The 13820-nt window shown below is 35.1% G+C and overlaps 1 protein-coding gene across 3 annotated transcripts in view; it reads left to right on the plus strand.

Annotated features, from left to right (window-relative positions):
- The window catches only part of SKAP2 (src kinase associated phosphoprotein 2), a 335197-nt gene that overhangs the window by 250086 nt on the left and 71291 nt on the right, over window positions 1-13820 (plus strand). For all 3 annotated transcript variants that reach the window (XM_025379327.1, XM_025379326.1, XM_025379328.1), the window contains 2 exons: window positions 11846-11923; window positions 12922-13005. In XM_025379327.1, coding sequence (XP_025235112.1) covers window positions 11846-11923; window positions 12922-13005 — 162 coding nt within the window. The remainder of the gene's footprint in view (window positions 1-11845; window positions 11924-12921; window positions 13006-13820) is intronic.

Consider the following 13820-nt stretch of genomic DNA (forward strand, 5'->3'; position numbering starts at 1 on the left):
ACCCCTCAATAATAAGGTTGTTTTGGGAAATGGGAATAGAATGACAATTGTTTGCGTACCTGTTATTTTTCTTAAGACAGAAACAAAAATGTGTTTTATTATACTGTACAATGTAGAAGACATTATAACTCTGCATAGTCCTATTTCAGATACTTAAGATATAATCTTATGTTATTAATGACTCTAAACTTTTTGTATACAGAATAGGAAAAATAAATGAGTTTAAAGAATATCACAAATTATAAAAATGTTACTTATAATCTGAAAATAATTTTTAAAATTTATACCTCAAAATACACAACATAAAGCTGTTGCAAAAGTAAGTAAATCAATGAAAGAATTGTCCTATGGCCTATGTAAAAATAAAGCATAGTTGAGTGGAAAGAAGCTAAAGAATTCAGTCTAAATTATATTCATTTCTTATTTCTATGCAGTTTGCTAGAGGAATCTGCATACAAAAGGAATCTCCTTTTCCTTCCATAAACATCATTTTTCCCGTTACTAGTTTGTTCCATGTTTGTGTATATATGTTTTTAAACCAAAATGGAAGTATTTCAAATACATTCTTAAGAAGCAAAACTGACCCAAAATCTTACAGATGAAACACCCCCCCACATTTTAAATGTATGGTATATTGGCCATGTGCAGTGGCTCATGCCTATAATCTTAGCACTTTGGGAGGCTAAGGTGGGTGGATCAGCTGAGGTCAGGAGTTCGAGACCAGCCTGGTCAACATGGTGAAACCCCATCTGTACTAAAAATACAAAAATTAGCTGGGCATGGTAGCGTGTGCCTGTAATCCCAGCTACTTGGGAGGCTGAGGCAGGGAAATCGTTGAACCTGGTGGGTGGAGGTTGCAGTGAGCCAAGAACGTGCCACTGCACTCAGTCCTGGGTGAAAGAGCAAGACTCCATCTCAAAAAAAAAAAAAGTACGGTATATTAAAATATGTTACACTTAGGGAACTAATCTTAAATAATAGTGATTGCTTTAATGCCATAGAAAAGTAATGCAATGATGTTGTCTGACATAGTTTCTATAGATGGCATTCATTTATTCCATCAGCAGTGGAACATAGCATTTCAGAAAATGGACTTTTGGGCAAGTAGACTTAAGGTCCTGGCTCCACTTATTGTGTGTGACCTGGATTTCTGATTGGTAATATAGAGTTAGTAATACTTACCTCTTAGGGTTATATGATGATGAAATGAGATGATCACTGGTATCATCATCTTTACCTAACTCATGGTAAAGGCTCAATAAATGTTAACTGTTGCAGTGCTGATATTTGTAATCATGCCACTGATAGTGCTGTAAAAAAACATATTTAAGCTTATAGTGTGGAGATAATAGAAACATTTGTGTTTGATACAGAGATAGCATAGGTAAGGAAGAAAGAAGTTGGACCTATTATTATTATTATTTGAGACAGGGTCTCACTCTGTCACCCAGGCTGGAGTGCAGTGGCACTATCATAAGCAGCCTTGAACTCCTGGGCTCAAAGGATTCTCCTGCCTTCCGAGTAGCTGGGACTACAGGTGTGAGTTACCGTGCCTGAGTAATTAATACATTTTTTATAGAGATGCGGTGTTGCTTGTTACCCAGGCTGTCTCGAACACCTGGCCTCAAGTGATCTTTCTGCCTCAGCCTCCCAAAGTGCTAGAATTACAAGTGTGAATCACTGCCCCCAGCCGAGGACCTATTATTGTTATTGTTTAAATTTTATACATAATTGTTTGACTTTTAAGATGCCTTCAACAAATTTCCAGTGAAGTTGAGTTTATGTTTCCTGGTTTTCTGTTTTGGGTACTGTTTAGAAAAAAGCCTGGCACATAATATAGACTAGTAAAATATTGTTTAATATATGAGTTAAGAACGTTCCTTTTCATTTATGCTAATCTTTATTATGTATAATCTTGTCAAATATTTGTTCATGCATCAGATTTGTTTTTGGCTAAGTATCTATAACCAGAAAGAAAGTCGTGTGGTTAAAAGGTGTTTAACATTCATGTTTTTATTCTAGTGGTTTATATTTTCAGCCTCCTTTTGTGTGTGTGTGTGTGTGTGTAACAATGGACTTGTGGCAAATTGGAGTTGCCTTTTAAAAATACTAGTAGTAATAAGAGATAACATTTCTTAAAGAGTTATCTTAAGTGCTATCCTACTAAATCCCCACAGTAACTCTCCATAGTATGCCCGCCTATTATCTACATTGAAATATTTGAAAACTAAAGCTTAATGAAATTGAGTAACTTGCTAAGTCACAGAGCTAGTAGCCATCCTGCAATTTGAATGTAAATCCAGGGTCCTGAACATGAATCTAAAATGCAGTATCAGTTTGGGGGCACTTTTGTTGTGGAAAGAGATGCATTAAATTAAAACCCAGTTCATAATTGTATATATATTTAATTTTATATATTTAGAGACTGAACATTTTGATATATTTAGAATTATATTTTTAAGTTAAGGAGAAATGTATTCCATTTTAAGCTTGCATCTCATTTTCTCAAAGTATGTATTATAGACTTTTTTAGAAGGCTATTATTTTTTAGAATTTAATGTTTTACTTGCTACAGAGTAGATGACTAAGATATAGGCAGATAAAGACTTGCTGAGGAGTTACTTTATGTGAAAGGTAAAATTTGATTTAAATTTTTTATGTGGAATCGAAAGATCTATTATTTAAAAGTAACCTTTACTAAAATATAAAAACACGGAAGGCGCCCTATATTATAAATATATAAACTAGTAGTCTTGTCTCTAAAGTAAAACCTTATTTTAAAATGATTGATTCAGTATATTGATATGCTATCTTCCCTGGAAATAATTGAGAGAGTCTAATAAGGTTTTCCACAAATTAGTAACTCTAGAATTTTTAGATAAAAACCATATTTTAAAATTCTATAAGGAACAAGTTTAATATATTTTAACAATGTGATAACTAGTGGTTTATTGTTAGACCAACAAATCAGAAATCTTAAAGAGATTTTTTTCACATCTACTTTTATGAGAAAGGGACAGAAGTTCTATATTAAAGATTTATCTAAAGAAACAATCTTCAGATATGTAATAAGATAGTTCAGTTTCTGGTCGTATACTTAAGTGTATGTTAAAGTAAAAGAAGCAGTTTTAAATGAATGGAGAAGGATAATTGGACTCTGTATCATATAATTCACATGTACTATTGATCTGTGACTTTTTGAGCATTATTTTAATGGATGTTGATGAACACAATTGATTTCAGATTTCTTTTCATTATTCTGGAATCTTACCATTAGAATTTTTTGTAGTTTTGTAGATTTCTTTTTTTTTTTTTTGAGACGGAGTCTTGCTCTGTGCCCCAGGCTGGAGTGCAGTGGCGCGATCTCGGCTCACTGTAAGCTCCGCCCGCCCGGGTTCACGCCATTCTCCTGCCTCAGCCTCCTGAGTAGCTGGGACTACAGGCGCCCGCCACCCCGCCCGGCTAATTTTCTTGTATTTTTAGTAGAGACGGGGTTTCACCGTGTTAGCCAGGATGGTCTCGATCTCCTGACCTCGTGATCCGCCCCTCTTGGCCTCCCAAAGTGCTGGGATTACAGGCTTGAGCCACCGCGCCCGGCCCAGTTTTGTAGATTTCTATGAAAATTAGTAGCAGCAAGAAAGGAAGGAAGAAAAAAATGGAAAGGAGAGGAGAAGAGAGGAGAGGGAGGGGAAAGAGGAGTGGAGGGGAGGGAAGAGGAGGAAAAGGAAGGAGAGAAAAAGAGAAGGGAGGAGGAAGAGAGGAGGAAGGAAGAGATGTAAAATAGAAGCTTTGATTGGACTCTGAACAAATGCTTAATCTTTTGGATTATATTCATGAGCATATCTTACGTGCATGTAGCTATGATATTAATAGTTATTGTCTTCTTTGGTTCCAAATAGACCTATTGAAGGCATAGTGAAAATTTCCACTCTTAACTCCTTTAGAGTTAATAAAGGCAAATTTGAATTATCCTCATGGTTACTCCGTTTTTGCTTGGTAGCCTTCAAAATGACCACTTTTCAGAGGAGGGAGGAGATTAGCAGATGTTAAACCCTTGAGTTGTAACCTCTGCTTTTACCCCAGCGTAGTCACATAGGCTGCTATGTCAGTTCTTAAAGCGTTTTCCCCAAGGCATAACCCTCCTGAGAATTCTATGGTTCTACTAATTGAAAGTTGACCATCTTAATGTCAAAGCATGGTGTGACCTTTTTTGTTTTTGTTTTTCTTAAAAGAAATGTCATAATAGGCTTAGAGATCACTAGTACTAGTGTATTCACTGGTGAATCTCTTCTGAAGAAAGTAATAGTGCTATGATGAGAAAACAAGCTTTTTGCAAAGACTATGCTAAAGTAACACAATTAGTCCTCCTCTATTAGAGTTACGGCAGTGATTATTGTTTGAGATGCTTATTGAATATATAATATCTTCCTTTTGCTACTAAAAATACTGATAAACAGATTTGAAATTCCAAATTTCCCACATGGAGGGGAGAATTATTCAAATATGAAAAATATTTAATTTATACATTTATTTCTCTCACACATATTCCAGGGCAAGGTTCTAGCTGAATATTAAACCTTTTAAATGACATAAAATAGTTCTATGCTAGATGTAAAAGAAGTTACTAGTTGTTCTATAAAAAATATGTTGTGAGCAATTTCCACGTTTGATATAATTGAAACTTCAATCTATCTTGGACCTTGGCCATTTGCTACTGAAAGGACAAGAAAAATATTAGTGTGGATATATTTCATGAAGTCCTGGAATTGGGAGGGCTTTGGAGATTATTGAACCTATTTTTTTTTTAGGTTTTAAAAAGAAGAAATTGAGTCCAGAGAGGCTAAGTGACATGTTTAAGGTTAAAAAAAAAAAAGTTTAGAACTGAGATTACATTGCAGACTTCTTTAATCTCTGCCACGGATTTTGAAGTCAGTATCAATAAGCTTCTGGATATGTGCCATACCACTAAAACATTTTATTTAATATTTATATCCAAGTTCAGTGTAGGTTTCTCTCCTTTGTTGGTGCATAGTCTTTCTTTCTTTTTTTTTTTTTTTTGAGACGGAGTCTCGGTCTGCCACCCAGGCTGGAGTGCAGTGGCCAGATCTCGGCTCACTGCAAGCTCCACCTCCAGGGTTCACGCCATTCTCCTGCCTCAGCCTCCTGAGTAGCTGGGACTACAGGCGCCCGCCACCCCGCCCGGCTAGTTTTTTGTATTTTTTAGTAGAGACGGGGTTTCACCGTGTCAGCCAGGATGGTCTCGATCTCCTGACCTCGTGATCCGCCCATCTCGGCCTCCCAAAGTGCTGGGATTACAGGCTTGAGCCACCGCGCCCGGCCTGTTGGTGCATAGTCTTATTTTGTTTTGGTTCTTTGTTTACTTTGCAGATATGCTAATGAATTTTTATACTTAAAACCTGTTAGAAAAAGAAACGAAGTGTCTGCATCCCTGCATCTTTGTATCTATTACATAATTTCTAGAAACAGGGAAAATAGCTTGTAAGTTTATGTGTATAATTATAAAGTATAATTAAACTGCACTTGTGGAATGATGAATTCTGAGCCAGTCACAGCTCTGGGAACTGAGGCTTTTTTATGGACTATTTCCTAAAGCTAAGTACTAATGTACCCTTCAGCCAAAAATGTTGTTAAGATAGTGGACATCAACTGTAAGTATAGTGGAAGCAAAACAGAAAGCATTTCTCTACCTTTATACAAAATTACAATGCATTGGGATTATATTGGTGTTATGACATACTGGCACCTGAAAATGTACTTTCATTCTGTTTACCACTTTTTAAGAAAAATGAACTTCAATTGGAGAAGCTAATCTAGATAATAAAATAACCACTGGTGGATAGGTGAGAGTATCACCATCATGAAATGAGATAATATTTTTGGACAATCAAAGCCTAATACATGTTTCAAATATAAAGCAATCATTAAGTGGGTAAATACTTTTTTTTAAAAATGGGTCTATTGCCCAGGCATGGTGGCTCATGTCTATAATACCAGCACTTTGGGAGGCCAAAGCGGGCAGATCACTTGATCCCAGTAGTTTGAGATCAGCCTGGGCAACATGATGAAACCTTGTCTCTACAAAACATACAAAAATTAGCCAGGCATGCTGTTGTGCACCTATAATCCCAGCTACTCAGGAGGTTGAGGTGGGAAGATCGCTTGAGCCCAGAAGGCAGAGGTTGTAGTAACAAAATCATGCCACTGCACTACAACCTGGGCTGCATTTTTGGTAGTTTACTACATGAGTTTAGAAGAGATAAAAGGAAGCACTATCTCCCCCTAGGAGGTGGCCAATTTATGGAACTCAGTATCCCAACTATTAGGTGAAAATGAAGAATTTGAAAAGGTTTAGATAAACTTGTAGATGCCTTATTTATGTGAATTGTCAGGAAAAAAGATATGGTTGTATGGTTGAGAAGTTTGTTCTTTACTTTTTGGAGTTCAGGGAAAACAGTCACATCATGTGGTGACACAGAATATTTGACTAAATGGACCGACATCTTGACTCAGAGTGAAAACTCTTACGAATAATAACAGTCTTTTTAAAAGTATCTTTCCTTTCTTTTCCAATATAAGAGAAAATGAAACTTTAGTCGAGTATAGGTGGTAGGAAGAATTACACTATGTGAAAGCTTGGTGTTCATGTTGAAAACCATATAAATGCCAACTAGATAAAGGGAAAATTGAAGGGAGCAAAAGGTGAAGCTCAGAAACCTAGTCGTAATTTTGCATAAAGTCTAGATTAAACAACCAAAAAAGTGTGAACGTATTAGTGTAATGAAGCCAATAATACGATGATTTATTGATGATAAAATAGTAAAAATAAGCCTTTGGATTCCTTAGAAGTCTAGCATTTAAATTGATCACCAAAGTTGCATATCAAAAAATAAAAATGATAATAAAAACATAGCTATTTTGAAAATGTCTCTGAATCATTGCACTTTGGTAATGATGTCTCATACTGTCTTAGATAAAGTAATGCATTTAAAGAGGTGTTAGACTGGGATATAGTGTGTGTGTGTTTGTGTGTGTGTGTGTATGTATCAGGGAAGAGTCTATTAGGAGACACATCAATGTTAGGGAAGACCCTGGAATATAGTGTATTGAGGCACCCAATACTGGACAAAATTGTGAATCAACATTTGTTCATTTAGATTTGAGAAATCTAAATAAAAAAAGAAAGGACCATTAGACCTCCCATTCTCCTCAACTCTAACTCTTTCTCTCTCTCCCCCAACTCTAACTCTCTCTCACTCTCATTCCCTTGCCTACTCAAGGGACTTGCATACTGTTCTAGGCCTTGTCTTCTGAGTGAAGCTTCTGTGATCTAGACACATTTTTCTACTTTTCTTTGTCCTAAATACAGTAATGCAGTTGTCTACCCTGTTAATGCCAAGACTGGGTTTAGACCTGACCAGCCTAACACCTGGAATGTCGCTAAATGATACTTCCTACCACAGACTTCATATTTTTCTCTGAAATTGAAGTAACTACTGTTTTTCATTTTGAAATAATTATTTTTAATTGTTAACACTTTTTAAAAGATAATGCTTATTTCTTAAGTATATTACAGGCATTTAAACATTCCAATGTTTTTCATCCTAGATTCAAGAAAAAAAAGATAAAGTAATAGTTTAATAAAATCACCAAGAGTGGGTAATACCTTAGTTTTAAGGTAATTTGTTATTTATTTTTATACTCTGTATCTCTTCTCTGCTTTTCAAATTCTAGTATCCATACCTGAAGCTTGCTGTACTATGTCTATGATATACACCATTTGTTTTTAAAGCAAAAGCTTTAAGACACATACTAGAATTCTTGAGTTATCTTTTAGAAACAGTTACCTTATGAATAAAGTATCAGCCTAACTAGAGGGAAATTTGGATTTCACTATTGCCTTTTTCCCTGAATTGCTGGGAATATCAGCACTTGATACTTGTTTATTTGAATTCATTGTGACCTTTTTGCCATTTTGAATGCTTCAGATTCTCAAATTGCACATTGGAAGAAGACCCATTCCTTGCTTAGTTGCCCTTGTAGGGTGTCGATTTTAATGTCTAGTATTTTGAGCTGCTTTAGAAAAGTAGGATTATCATATAAGAAATACATAATCATTTTATAAAAAGAAAACTAGTCTTTCTCAGTATATACCTTACTTTCTCGGGTACTGAAAGTTTGTGGCCACTTAAGCAAGTCCATGTAATAAACTCCTGTAGCATAGTCTAGTCCCCGGAATATGGGTTAATTTTTTTTTCCCCCTTAGGATATAATTTTTTCATTAATCACTTTCACTTAAGTAAAAGGAAATCTTTGAACTGCTTTAAAAGTAGCTACAATGCTTAACTTGTATAGTTGCCGAATCATGCTTTTTCTTGTCTTTCATTTCTGATTAACTTTCTCTGAGCAACGTAGTCTTATATTTACATTAGCATCCATTCACTTGAACTAGTAGTTACAGTTATAGTAACATATAACAATATTTAACTATAATAGCTAATAAAAGCTAACATTTACTGAATGCGTACTATGTGCAAAGGACTAAGACCCAGTGCAAAACTTTTCTTTAGGACAAGGTTTGAATTTTAATAGTGAAGCTGAGAATATGATTGTGAATTCACTGGAATGTTGTATAATTGGCTGTGTTACATAGTGAGGCAATGTAATTGCAGTGTATGGCAAACATGTGGCAGCTGTTTGTTGTTGCCTGGCAGATAGGCTTACATTAGCCTTAATTTCTTCATGTATCATTATGCCTGTATATTTATAGTCTTGTTTCTTTATACCAATCTGAATCTTCCTACATGTCAATAGCATTAATCATTGTAGGCATAGTGATATGAGGTCTAAATGATATGAGAATTCATATTTTTAAAGGAAATTACTACTTTTTTATATATTATGACAGATTTTCCATCCCTGCCATCAGAAAGTATTGTCCGTATGCTCATGGTGATATACAAGCCAAATGGTTCTTCTGAAAATTTAAAAATCTAAAGTATTTACAGGGATTGCTATTAGTGTACTTTTGTGTTTTAAAGAATTCACATGGCTATTAAACAAATCCTGGATATTGGACAAACAGCAATAAAGGTTTAGAAAAATGAAATTTCAGTTAAAAAAAATTATGCCTCCACTCCCCAGGGAAGAAATAAAAGATTTTATATTAGAAACATGAATTTAGAATTCAGAGTAAGTATTGCTTATGACATCAAATTTTATTGTGATGTATCAGGTGGAAATTTAGTCAACATTTTTCTTAAAGCAAAAGACTCAGGCTATGTGTATATTGAATGCTAGTAAATTCTAATTTCCTTTCTCCTTTTCCTTTTCCCCCACTTCCTCTCCCCCTCCCTTCTTCCCATCTCTCTCTGTCTCCTTTTTGACTAGTAATATTTTAGAGTTGAAAGCTATGCTAAAGGTTTTTCTTTAGCATAAAGAACCATTTCTTTTCAGAATAATTTAACTTTTCTTCTTAAGATTTTGTGAACATCCATTCCTTATGTAAAGAACATTTATTATGCCCAACGGAAGTGAGAGAGTTGTGGGACTACCCCTTAATGAGACCAAATCATCCCACAATTAGCCGCTTTAGTTTAGTGGTTGACCAGGACTTGTTTACATAGATAAGGTTTCTGTTTGTAATTTTTGTTTTATGTGCAAAATAATGTAATAAATAATTTATACCTTTATATGTACCAAGTTTATTTTGAAAAAAATAAACTGGATACATTTATTGAACAGCTATTAAAATATGTACACTTTCCCTAAAATTTCATTTATATTTCAAAATCAGGGCTCTATTTTAAATATGTTTTAATGATACTGTGTTGTGTTTACTAAGTGAAATTGATCCACCAAGGAGCTGAAATTAGTACTCTAATTTTAAGCTTTATTTCTTAAGACAAAATATCCATGACTTTATCACTACTGTGATCCCCATGATATTAAAAAAAAAAAAAGCTGGTAAAATTATGTGATGAGTTTGTATATAATAAACTTCCTATCAAACCCGTTCTGTTTTTTTTTAATTTTTAATTTTTGTGGGTACATAGTAGGCAAATTTATGGGGCATATCATATATTTTGATACAGGCATACAATGCATGATAATCACATCAGGATAAATGAGGTATCCATCACCTCAATCATTTATTCTTTCTTTGTGTTACAAAGAATCCAATTATATTTGTTTAGTTATTTTATTTTATTTTATTTATTTATTTATTTATTTATTTATTTATTTATTTAAAGACAGGGTCTGTCTCTATTACGCAGGCTGGAACGCAGTGTCATGATCATGGCTTACTGCAGCCTTGACCTCTTGGAGTATCCTCCCACCTCAGACCCCCTTCTCCCCACCTCTACCCCCCTCCTCCACTGGCTGGGACTGCAGGCGTGTATACCACTACACCCAGTTATTTTTTAATTTTTCATAGAGATAGGGGTCTCACTGTGTTACCCAAGCTGGTGTCAAACTCCTGGGCTCAAGCGACTCTCCTTCCTTAGCCTCCGAAAGTGCTGGGATTGTAGGCGTGAGCCATTGCACCTGGCCACTTAGTTATTTTAAAATATACAATAAATTATTGTTGACTATAGTCACTCTGTTGTGCTATCAAATGCTAGATCTTATTCATTCTAATTGTATGTTTGTACTCAAACACATTTTCTATCCTAAACTGTACTGAAACCACTTCCACTGGATGTATTCCATACAAACTTTCTTTTGATTGGTTGTTTTCACTTGCTAGAGTTCTAGTAAAATGCTGAGGATAACTATTTTCTTTTCTTTTTTCTTTCTTTTTTTTTTTTTTTTTTGCCCAGGCTAGATTGCAGTGGCATGATCTTGGCTCACTGCAACCTCCACCTCCTGGGTTCAAGTGATTCTCCTGCCTCAGCTCCCAAGTAGCTGAGATTACAGGCACCCACCACCATGCCTGGCTAATTTTTTTTGTAGTTTTAGTAGAGACAGGGTTTCACTATGTTGGCCAGGCTGGTCCTGAACTCCTGTCCTCAAGTGATCTGCCCGCCTCAGCCTCCCAAAGTGCTGGGATTACAACCATGAGCCACTGCACCGGGCAGATAACTATTATGTTTCTAATGAAGTTTATAAAAATATTGAACACTTGTAAAATTGAGTAACCTATAATCCATGACTGTGAATATACAATTTCTAATCAACTTAACTTTAGCTTGATTTAGAAACTTTTTTTAGGGATCCAGTGTTTGTTTATAATAGTTTTATCAGATCTATCTAGTTTTAGACTCTTAAATGCCCTATAAAAACCTAAAGCATACTCACTCAGTGGAATGTCCATAAGATTTCTCTGAATACAAACAGAGAGAATATTTGCTGTGGGCTCAGAGAAACAAGTTTCAGCATTTGCTTCTAGGGGAAAAGCATTTTATGTTTTACTTGGTAGGAATAGGGATTATGCAGGTAAGAGTCAATATGTATTGAAATTTTTAAAGAATTAATTCAATATAAATATAAAGAAGCTATGATTTGTTAGGAATTCTTAACCTCTGTTTCAGAGATTTATTGCGTTTATTTATAATAGTTTCTCAGTCTTGTATTTTGGGAGGATATATTAAGATGTAGGAGTACAGAACTTTTTTTTTTTTTTTTTACTTTTTGAGACTTTTAGGAGGGATGGAGGGGATTAATCTATGGAATGGATATGAAACAAGGCTAATACACTTAGATTTAAACAATTTCAGTAATTGTTTAAAAGCACACTGAATCTAATGAGATCTGGCACTTGTTTTTCCTGAAATGGATTACCCACTGCTTTTTTTTTTTTTTTTCTCTCCCCAACTTCTCATAGGAGCCCAGTTTCCTCCGATTGCAGCACAAGACCTTCCTTTTGTTCTAAAGGCTGGCTACCTTGAAAAACGCAGAAAAGGTAAACTTAAGGTTCTAATGAAAAATGTAAAAATGGTTTCATCCTTAGATAGAACATGTTTGTAGTATACATGTGGAGGCAATATTCGTTTTAGGTGATTAAAGAGTTTTAAGATTGTAAGAAAATCTGAATGACATTATCCAAACCACAAAATATAGCTCTTAGCTTTAAATAATTTTTAATAAGAATAAGAAACATTAGGTCAGATTTTTAGTTGTCAACCTTGGTTATTTGTAAATGATTCAGGAGCTGTTTCCTGCCTCTCAAAGGAAAGCTGCAGGCCATGACTATATTCTCAAAGGTGGGATTTCTCACCATTATCTCACTGGGCTGAGCAGCAGGTTCTCCTGTGCCCAACCTGGCATGCACCATGGTTCAGATCAAGCCTGGCATCTTGTCTGCCATTGTCTATTATTCATTTCAGTGTTCCTCTCCATTGGCTGTGATAATTGGGAGTTGACCATATGGTCTCACTTTTTCAACACCAATATTTAATGGAAATGAAATATGGAGGTGGTTTTACAATATGAGAAATGAAAAGCAGTCTTTTCATTACCATTCTGCTTATCTCTCTGGTAGTCCCTTTGGGCCTCTATTTATATTTCATTTTGCTTTTCTTAGCTGAATTTTAAAACTGAAAGAGTAACAAAAATAATCTAGGTTAGCTCCTCCCCCTTCTTTTTACAATAGATGAGAAAAGGAGACCCAAATGGATCAATTATCTCAAGATTGTATAGTCAGATGCCTTTTTGACTGTCCCTGTCAGAAAACTTGGTTAGCCATGCTGTTGATCCCATAAGTATGGCAGCCCCGTAGCTGCTTTACTTTATTCCCTTTGGCTTTGTTGGTTTGTTGTTGTTTGGTTTTTTGTCTCTTGGAAAAGAAGATACAAATTAGTCACAGAATGTTAGAGCTCAGAGGAATCTTAGAAATCATATTAATTAACTTTTTCTTTTACAGTAAGGAAATGGCCTTACATTTTCCCCTCTTTATTGCAGATCACAGCTTTCTGGGATTTGAATGGCAGAAACGGTGGTGTGCTCTCAGTAAAACAGTATTCTATTATTATGGAAGTGATAAAGGTAATGTTGGTGTTCAATTATATCAACTACTGTAGCATAAGAATTTTTTGGCCATCCCTTCCCCCTCTTTTGGGTACAGAGTAAATTGAAGACAAACAAATAATAACTGGAAATTATAACAATTATAATCTAATTTACGATTCATTATTTGACAAATGCTCCAAATACCAGAATGCCCTCAGAACTAAAACAATTGTGTTGTATTGAATTGGAAAAGAGAGTAAAATAACTTTAATCTGTGTGGCCTTTCACCTTAGGAAATATTTATTATCCAGTCTACTGTTGTAGAATTTCTGGAAAAGTTAAGAACATAAGGTCGTGAGAGTTTCAATGGCAGAAAATAGATTATTTTTCTTAAGTATTTTAAAATAAAATTAGATAAAATTAAATACGAATGGCACCTTTCTGAGCTCCCTTTACAGATTTAAGGAATAACAGCAAACATGTATATAGAATTTACTATATACTGGGTACCATTCTAAGCACTTTGTCTAAGTACGTTAGCTGTGTTAACTTGTTTAGCTCACAACAACTCTGTAAGCACTATTATTAGCACCATTAATTTTACTTTTAGGAAAACAGAACAGAGAGGTTAAGTGACTTGTTCAAGGTCACAGAGTTGGAAAATGGCAGATCTAGGAATTTTTTTTTCCTTTGTTTTTAGAAACAGGGTCTTGTCTTGGTGCCTAGGCTGGAGAGCAGTGGCTGTTCACAGGTGCAGTCATCACACCCTATAGCCTCAAACTCCTGGACTCAAGTGATCTTCCTGTCTCAGTCTCCCAGGTAGCTGGGATTACAGGTGCACACCGCAGCAC

This window comes from Theropithecus gelada, chromosome 3 (genome assembly GCF_003255815.1).
Source record: "Theropithecus gelada isolate Dixy chromosome 3, Tgel_1.0, whole genome shotgun sequence".
Classification (NCBI taxonomy): Eukaryota; Metazoa; Chordata; class Mammalia; order Primates; family Cercopithecidae; genus Theropithecus; species Theropithecus gelada.